General features: G+C 35.6%; 1 protein-coding gene across 1 annotated transcript; it reads left to right on the forward strand.

Moving 5' to 3' along the window:
- The first annotated feature begins 9560 nt into the window (after positions 1-9560).
- On the forward strand, positions 9561-10037 carry LOC147389090 (uncharacterized). Its single transcript, XM_086419729.1, has one exon. The coding sequence runs from the start codon at positions 9561-9563 to the stop codon at positions 10035-10037; it is 477 nt and encodes a 158-aa protein (XP_086275855.1).
- The last annotated feature ends 241 nt before the right edge of the window (positions 10038-10278 follow it).

Below are 10278 nucleotides of genomic sequence, written 5' to 3' on the forward strand. Positions count from 1 at the left end.
TGAGAGCCCGATTGATCGATTTCTTTGGTTCAAAATTTTAAATTAATTTCATTAATGTTTCACTTTAATTATTTAATGTTTTATTTATTAATTTAGAAAATTTTAATTATGAAAATTGTGAAATTACCGTTTTACCCCCGGAGAGGACTTTTCACGTTTTAAGTCGATTTTTAATGTTCTAGGATGTTTTAGAATCGATTTTTCGTAAGGAATTCAATGAAAATATTAGTTTGTGTCATTTATGGAATTTTTTTGTGTGAAATGGTTGTGAACTTTATGAGGGGCATTTTCGTAATTTTGTCAAATTCTGTTAAAATTGGCGAAATGATTTGTTTGGTTTCGATTTGTTATTTTATGTGTTTGAATGGGTTTTCCTAATCGTAACGTAGGCTCTAGGGTTGTTTTGATGTTAGGGGTATTTTGGTAATTTGACCAATTTTTAGTGATTTTTATCGTGAAGCTTCTTTTTGTCTGAAAAATGATGATTTCTAAGTTTCTGGGGTCCTATTTTCCTAGCGTAGCGTGATTTCTAATGTTTTGTCAGTTTGAGATACCTCATCCGGATTTCTGAAACACATATAGTAAGAAAATAAAGCAATGGAATACACATCCATCATTGGGAATCATTGCGATCGGGTTGACGAGTTGATTAATCAGGCGGATGCAAAAAATGGAATGTCTACAGATGTCAAGCAATTTAATTGTTTGCTACAATATACTAGTTGTCTTGATTAAGTCGACATACAAGTAACTTGGCTTATCAAGCTCAATTTGGATTAAACCCCCTCTTATTTCATTCGACTCGATCGAGTCATGAAATTACAAATTGGGACGAATTTAGACTTTATGGTTTAATTGAGTTACCAACGAACTTATTAGACTCACTAGCTCAATCGGCTCCCAACGACCATTAAATTTGATACCAAACCTCTACCTTTTATACCACATACTATAATTCGTATTATTCTTCCAAATAAAGGATGTCAAGGTAATGAACATTAAAAATTGATGTTCATAGAAAGTAATTAGCAACCAAATTACCATCCATTTTTAATGTTCCCATTATCAAGAGGGTTCAATGCACATCAACCTTGATGTCTTACGTAATACACGCAACCACTCTTTTCCAAATTTGACTTATTAGTAGTTCAATTTAATATAAATAATAAATACATGATGGTACCATCACAGCATAAGTGATACTTTGCTTCCTTCCTTTGCTAGTAAATCTTTTCTTGTCAAGTTTGAAACCATATAACGTCTAATCCATCCTTGCTTGCAGGCTGCGTTACAAGTAAGTAACAAACCACCATTATTCTTCCCCAATTGGAATTGATTCTGCCAGGTCTGAAGTGATAACTCCCACATTTTCTTCCCCAAATGAGTTGGTAAACCGAAAACCAACGATGACATCGTTGAACACAAGTTATTTGAGTCTGAAGAACTATTCAATGGATCTCCTTCCCTAGTTGGGCTTGTTAAGACAACATGGAAGCTGAACCAGGTACCTCGTCCTCAACCATACAAAGAGCAACAATAGCCGCCACCACTCCTATTACTTTCCATTCCAAGGAGCTGTTACTCCTTATACATGAGCACCTCCTGGCATCCGACTTGGCCACAACTCACTGCTAAAGGGGGCTTGATTAACACCTTTGCCATCCTTGGCAGCACCCCCTCCTCTCCTGCATCAAACTTCTAGTCTCAGCTTTTAGTTAAGAAACCAATCTGTATCCCATCCATCGTTAGTCAACAAAATCTCCAATGCGTTTGGAAACCCGTCTATATCTACTAGAGTATTAGAACTCTCGTGGTAAAATCGATATTGAAACTTCATATTGGCTGTCCTCATAATTAATCGGTATCGAAATTCTTGTATGTTAGAGCTTGATCGTTTTTCTTTGTAGCATTTCCCACAGATGGCACCAATTGTGGAGGTCAATTTTGGGATAAATCAACCTCGATCACGATTTCTACATTTAATTCACAAAATGATAAATATAATATAAAAAAAGAAATAGAAGATAGATTTTTTACTTGGTTTGACAAACGTGCCTACGTCCATGGGCTCAAAGAGCCGTTCCACTATAAACCTCCCGATTACATGACCTCCTTTCCTCATCTTTCTCTCTACCTTTCTCTCTTCTTTTCAATAGCCTCAAGGCCTTTTTATAAAAAAAAGCCCTAAAAGAGTTCTAGCCCTTATTAGGATACAATTGACCAGATTACCCTTACCTAAATTAGTTATTACATTAAAAAAGAAAAAAATCATCTTCAAATGATGCCACGTGTCCACCTGAGACCTAAACCCATGGTTGGTTTGTGACCGAGTCATTGAATTTACCCTCGTATCTCTATACTTGACTTGAATCCCTAGGTGTCACATGTCGTCCCTTGGTACATAGCAAGAAATATCCTCCACAGTGTTCATTACTACATTTCTTATGATACTAGTAGTTAATGCTTCCATGCGAGTGATGTTGGCGTAGTTTTGAGAAGTAACTTGCTTTTGATAAATTGAAGATTACTCAACTTGGAAGTTATGAAAAATGCAAGGAAATAGAAGTGCAACTAAACCCGTTACAAAGAGTCATACTGGCGGGGAAGATCTACCTAGGTCTAGTAAACTCACCAAGATAAAACGGTTTGTAAAAGCAGTCTCTGAGTTATCCCAGAGTTAGGCTTGTATGGAAAGAAGACAATCAGAGATGTTTGAAGCCCAAATGATCATGGTTGGTGAATTAACAAAAAGATTAGAGAAGTTGAAAGATAAGTTCGACCACTATTTTAAAGATAAATTCCAAAAGAATCAAGGAATAAATATCCCACCACAAAGAGGATTACAAGAAAAAATAGGGACAATACAAGCATTGCCTCAAAGCCTAGTAGAAGAAAAGTAGTTAGGATCCAATAAGAGGCAAACAATTACGAAACTACCAAAGTCACCGAAAAAATAACCATACATAGAAAGCGAGACTATAGAAATACCCATTCAAGAGATGGAAGAGTTTTACAAGAAATAATAACTTATAATATTAAATCAGTCAAAATAAAGAGTAGTAGCATGTTATGAATGTGGTAAGTTGGAACATAAAGGGGAGCAATGCTCGGGTCAACTTCAACAGATTAAAAATACGTGGCTCAGAAAAATGTTAGATGGGCCAATTCAAGGAACAAAAAGGCTATTGGGTTTTAACAAGGTCGATGACATACTTATACCACGGAAAACAGACCAAACTAACGGTCGAAAACAAGAGGGAATGGAATTGCAGATGTTCCGAAGACAAACTAGTCAACCCAAGACCTCTCTTCCTTCGATATCAGATTAGATCAAAAGGCCAATGTATTCGAGATCAATCTCCCCTAGATCAACAAACCCACAACATAAAACTCCTCCACTATCAAGTTGTAGAATTCTTCCATCATCGAGTTATAGAGTAGTTGGAACTCCAATGATGCCAATAGGGCCAAAGGAACCAACAAGGTAGGTTCAGAACCTATAAACCCCGATCTACCAACTGCCCACTATAGACATCCTAATTTGCACGAACCCGTTAGTAAAATCTAAATTTTCTCTAATTGATTTCAACTAAGAACTCAAGCCTATCACGGGCCCGCATTGCCACTTAGCATCATTTTCATGCATAGATGCATCATGTCACATAATTTTGCATGCTCAACCTTGTCTCTAACCCAATCTAATTACATACTACCTCTATGATCCAATCCGGATCCATATTCGTTCTCCATTAATCGATCCATCACTCACACCTTAACCCAAGGTTCATAATACCATTACCCATAAATTAAGTCCATCTCCAAACTTATTATTTATAAACCAAGTTTATCTCCAAACCCATTATACATAAACTAAGTCTATAACCATAATACCCATAATCCATAGCCCAAGTCCATCCCCGAAGTTTAATACCAAGTCCATTCTAAGTCCATTCTCGCACACCCCCTCAAAAGATGACACATGTTGATCTCTCATAAGCCCCCAATACCCAATGCATTATTTAATTGGAGAGTCTACTCCCCATTATGAAAATCCAAGAATGTATTTTCCAAAAAGGTTCGTCAAACTAAAAAGGTTTTTAGGTCTTTGGTAATAATTCATAAAGTTGAGAGAACTTCCAATCATACCCTCAAAAGGTGGGAGTCTTCATTTACATACATGGAGTTCTCCCATTTGTCCATTTCAAAAATATACTTTCACCATTATTTTATGAGTTATTTACAAATAAACCAAGGTCTACTTTTCACCTACCATTTCACCTTTACACATGTCACTCTCCTACTCATCCTCCCAAAAGTACTTTTGTTTTCCCATTAATTCATTTCAAAAATATACTTCCACCTTTTCTTTATAAGTTATTTACAAATGAATCAAGGTCTACTTTTCACTTACCACTCCACTTTTACACATGTCACTCTCCTATTCATCCTCCAAAGTACTTTTTGTTCATTCATCTCTATTTACCCAAAAACCAAAGAATAAAAAATATTTTTAGGGTTTCTTTACAAATGTCATCTTTACTCTCATACAAATAAAAAATCCAAAAAGAAATAACTTAAACCTCATGTCCATTCTCTTTATTTTTGGATTGGACCACTTTATCCCCAAAAGTTCTCCAAAAACTTTATAAATACCATCATTTTCTATGAATAATTCATGCTCTCAAGCCCCTATCTCTCAACCTAAAACTTTACCAAAATTCCTACACATTCTCTCATCTTTCAACCTTCAACTCACTCAACTCTCAACCACATTACTCAATACTCAAGTTTATCTCTTAAAGCTCAAAGTTCATTCAAGACTACCAAGGGGACAAGGTGGGTTGGAATTTAGTTTGCTTTTAAGTTGCATATTCTTCTCTTATTCCTCTTTTTATTTTAGTAGCCTCTAGGATGTAATGGAAAACCCTCATTCATCCCGAGTAGATTGAACCTCAACCTTGGGCATGGAGTGTTTGAGGCGATTTAGTCAAAAGGATGGAGGTTGAAGTCCGTCTTTACCCATTTTTATCTCATGCATCATAATTGTACATCATGCATACAAACACAACACATGCTTGACAATAATGAAAAAATGTGTAGCTCTCTTGATGGGGCTAAAACACTAAGTTTCTAGCTAAGCATGCATGCATTAAGTTGTAGATCTAAGGGAACTCCATCCATGGAATTTCTCTAAAATCCTAAACTAACATTTCAACTCATACAAAAGTGTGTTATCTCCATAAAATATCTTCTCCCATAGGATATTTATTATGTCAACACTAACATCAAATCCTCTTTCAAAGAGGTACATACTCACCATATGCACACACCACTCTATGCACCTCATGCATTTTTATTATTATGATATTCTTTTAAAAAATGGCCAAATTTAAAAGATAACTACCTTAGGTGGAGAAAATGGGATGCCTAACACTTTTCCTATTCTCTAATCGAATCCCCTTACCTAGATTTTAGGTAGACCATACATTTTTCAAGAATGAGAGTCACTAAAATGTCATGAAAAATGACTTTTTAAAAAAATCGATTCGGATACCCATTCTTAAAAGGAAGTTTAATTATCATTTTAAATTCATTTTAATCTCAAATTTTACAGAATTTGCAAATAATTTAGCATACTCATCACAAGTAGAATAAAAAAAATATATCATTAACATATATTTGAGCAATTAAAATGTTAATATATTTTTTTAATGAAAGGAGTTTTGTCAACACTACCTCTAAAAAATTCATTTTCTAAAAGAAATTATATCAAGCTCTCATACCATGCTCTAGGAGCTTATTTAAGATCATAAAACGCATTTTTAAGATAATAGACATAATCTGAATTATTAGGGTCTACAAAACCTTTTGATTGTTCGATAAAAACTTCTTCTATATAGTCATTTAAAAATGCACTTTTGACATCCATTTGATATAGTTTGAACTTATGATAATAAGATAACACGAGCAATATCTTAATGGACTCAAGTTTAGCTATTGAAACAAAGGTTTCTTCCAAATCTATTCCTTTTATTTGGGAATACCCTCGAGCTACAAGTTTTACTTAATTTCGAATGATAATCCCATTTTTATCCAATTTTCTTTTAAAAATCTATTTTATTCCTATAATGTGTTTATCAGAAGGTCTAGGAACTAATACCCACAGTTTGTTTCTCTCAAATTAATTTAACTCATCTTACATAACACAAATCAAATCACCAACTCCTAAAGCTTCATCAATGATTTTAGGTTCTATCTTTGATGTAAAACACAAATAAATAGAGATATTTAAAAAAAAAAATTCCTAGTCTTAATTCCATTCTCTAGATTTCCCATAATTTTAGAAACTGATTTTGATTCCTTAATAATTATATGAGAATCTTCTATTATTGTAATAGATTCTTATATGTTCGAGTTATTTTTTTCAAGAAAATCATCAATAGCCATATTAATGGAGCCCATTATGGTCTGGGTTCTCTTATTGAATACTCTATAAGCTTTGCCAATCAAAAAATAACTTAGAAATATAATATCATCACTCTTAGTCTCAAAATTTCTAAGATTTTCTTTATCTCTAAATATAATAATTACTCCAAAGACTAAAATATTTAATGTTGAATTTTCTATCTACCCAAAACTTATAGGCAGTGTAGATACGTGATTCTCGATTACGAATACCACTTCTACTAAAGATTGGAGTCGACACCATTCATTTTGTAAGAGGGTGTGAATGGTCATCCGATGTACATTTTTAGGAAAATTATCATTTTTGACGTTTAGTAACTCATTTGGATTAGGTACCAATCAACCTAAAATCTGGGTAAACAGTTCAATCAGAGAAAAGGAAAAGTGTTAGGCATCCTTTTCTCCCCATCAAGTGGTGGTAACCTCAACATAAGTCAATCATTTTGATTGAAAATGCAAAATAAAATAAAGTGGTACATGTCGATAACTTGTATTCTAAATAGGAATTTATTTTTGGCTCGATTATAGGATCATCCCATTGAAAAAAATGATCCTTATGAATCCTTAGTCTTGTGAACTACATGTATTTTTGAAAAATATTGGCTATGGTTATGGGTTCATTCTCATGAGTTGAGAAGAACTCGAATACTGGACAAAGCGGTTTTGTTTTGAAAATGATTACAACCCCTATACTTTCAACTGAATCAAAGTCCGATCTACAGGAGATAGAGGAGGGGGAGCATCACATCATATGTCTTTCTAAAAAAAATTAAAGAGATGAGGGAAAAAGTAGAAGAGATGTATGATGAGGGTAGATAGAAAAGGGGGTATGTATTCTTTTAACCCACCTTGAAATTTTAACTTGTTCTTCTTTTCCTTCCTTCTTCTACTTATATGTTTTCTTCTTTAAGTCCTTAGTGAATTATGAGAATGTAATTTTTTAGATTAGATGAAATGAGGGAATAGAAAGTTAAGTTGAGTGTAAATATTTTAGTGTAAGACTTGGTACTCATTTTGGAAGGAAAGGGGGGTATTTATAGGTGTTTGTGTTAATTCCATATTTTTTCAATTACAAGACATATGTTGAGTGTCGGATCGATCTACCATTGAAGACTAATGAAGACTCCGGTAAAGCTTCTCAATCGTACGTGGCTCGACAAAAATCTCCATTGTGTGTACAAGAAGCCCAAAAGGTAATGAGACCACCCAAGACCATTTTCCAACATTTAGATGAATGATAGGTCGACCCATAATTATTAGGGAAACTCGTTCTTCGACCTATTCTATCATCGGACTTTTCGGGAACCAAATGGCCATAGAGGGGACATTAAAGTTTTGACCACCCTAAACCCATTTTCTATCCTTGGTGCTTTATATGTGTCATTATATAGGTAATACCTAGCACACCTTTGAACCGTTTCAGCACCAACCTTCCCGATAGCTCGATTTGACCCAAAAAGGTAAAAAGGCTTTTTCGAGAATCGAAAATGGCTACAGAGGGGACATTAACGATTTAATCATCCTAATCCCATTTTCTGACCTTGGTGTTTTTAAGGTAGTATTATATAGATAATATCTAGTACACCTTCGAACCGTTTCTGCACCGGCCTTCCCGAAAGCCCAATTTGATCCAAAAAGGTAAAAAGGGTATTTTGGTCATTTCACTCATTATTCTTAGATCTAACCCTTTGTTTCAGTTTGGGGATGTTCTATATAGTAAGATCTATCTCCTCCCCGAACGGCATGCAAAACGGACTTACCGTTTGGAAGTTATGGCCAAAATACTCCTCCAATGGCATTTCTGTAATTTTCACGGTAGCACTGTTCATTAGGCACGGTAGCACCGGCAGCAACTACCATTTGAGCACGGTAGAACACTGTTGGAGCACGGTTCCACGAAAGAGCCGTTGGAACTTCGAAAATGACTTTAAAAAGGCATTTTTGGCTCATTTCTCTTATGGTTCTAGCCCTAGAGAAAGCTCACACTTCATATCTACATCCCCTTGCTCTCTCTAAGCTTGAATAGGCTACATACTTAGTTGAACAACCTTAATCTAAGTTTATTCAATGGTGAACCTCTTCATCTAACCACACCCTTGCTTGTGCACACATTGGTGAACCCAAAAGGAAGCTTGAAGCATCTCTTTGAAGCAAGGAGTACAACAAGATGAAGATATCACTCTCAAGGACATGAAAGAACTCAACGCTACATCGTGGTAGATCGATCCATTGAGTCGAGTCCTTGTGAGTATGATTTGTTGTTGTTAGATTTCTATTTTTCTACAACCAAAAAGGAGTTTCTTGGTTTCATCCTAAAACCAAGCTCTTGAGAAGAGTTGAGGACTCTACTCAAGAGAACAAGGTTCTAAGTTTTCCAAAGAACAAAACTTAGTGTTTGGATGAGGTGGTACCTCATTTGAACAAATCGGTTTGGGGATTCTACCGATAGAAAAATCCCATTTCGAGAGAAAGTCATTTTCTCGATCTTAAGGTTTAGAATTTGTCCTAGGCTTAAAAAATTCTGTGTAAGGTTTCGGGGTGAACCATAAACCTCCATTTTGATAGTGGAACCCAAGACCCAAGAGTAGGGTACTTGGTAGTGGATGTAGGCAAGTTGCCGAACCACTATAAATCGTGTGTTTCCTTTACGATTATGCTCTAAGCGTTAATTTATATGAATGCAACTACTTGCTCATCAAATGCTTGATAAAATACTTATCTTGTGATGTATGATGTATGATGTAGGCTTTAGCTCATAAGATATTATTCTTGTACATCTCTAAGTTGTATACATTTTAGTATAATCGAGAAAGTTGAAACTTCGTGGGGTGTTTTGTAGACTTAAATTTTAATTAACCTATTCACCCCCCCTCTAGGTTTAGACACGGTACAAAGCCCGTAATTTCAATTGGTATCAGAGCCGGTTGCTCTTGAAGGGTCTAACAACCTTGAGCTGATCCTATTGGCTTTGAATCATGTCTAAGTCCGAGAAATGGAACTCCTCTCGACCTCCCATGTTTGATGGTGTTAAATACGCTTTCTGGAAAAATAAAATGATGATATATATCAACTCCCTAAGTAGGGACGTATGGAACATGATTGAGGAAGGTTGGGAACCTCCTGTGGACACCATAGAAATTAATGGTATCTCCACTACTGTTCCAAGACCATCAAAGAATTGGTCTGAACAAGACAAAATTGACAGTAGTAATAACTTTAAAGCACTTAATGCTATAACTAGTGCTATTTCCGATGATGAGTATCAAAGGATATGCACGTGTTTGTCGGCCAAACAAGCTTGGAAAATCTTAGAGGCCGCACACGAAGGAACTAGTATAGTTAAGAAGTCCAAACTCCAACTCCTCCGAACTAAATTTGAAAACATTAAGATGGAGGAAAGTGAGACTGTCCAGGAATTCTATGCACGGCTAAGTGACATATGCAATTCCATGTTTTATGTGGGAGAGTCTGTCCCACAAGGTAGGATATGTGCCAAAATTCTTAGATCCCTACCCAAGAGGTTCGCCTCTAAGTTACCTCAATTGAGGAATATCGAGATGTGGAAACCATGACTGTTGAGGAACTCATGGGTTCACTCACAACCTTTGAACTCCATCTCGAAGGTCCTCCCTCTAAAGGGAAGACATCGGTCCTTAAGACCTCTTCATCCAAGGATCCATCTAAACGGTCTTCTCGTCATTCTATCGAATCCTCCTCCCAAGACAATAGTAAAATCGTGTATGAGGAAGATGACGAAAGTGACCTTGAAGAAGAGGACTTGGCCTTGCTTGCCTCAAAATTTAATAAATTTTT

Source organism: Akebia trifoliata, chromosome 12, assembly GCF_017979445.1.
Source record: "Akebia trifoliata isolate Shusen 1 chromosome 12, ASM1797944v1, whole genome shotgun sequence".
In the NCBI taxonomy this organism is placed as follows: Eukaryota; Viridiplantae; Streptophyta; class Magnoliopsida; order Ranunculales; family Lardizabalaceae; genus Akebia; species Akebia trifoliata.

Coding starts and splice junctions, on each gene's coding strand:
- LOC147389090 (XM_086419729.1), top strand. CDS start 9,561: ATGATTGAGGAAGGTTGGGAACCTCCTGTGGACACCATAGAAATTAAT.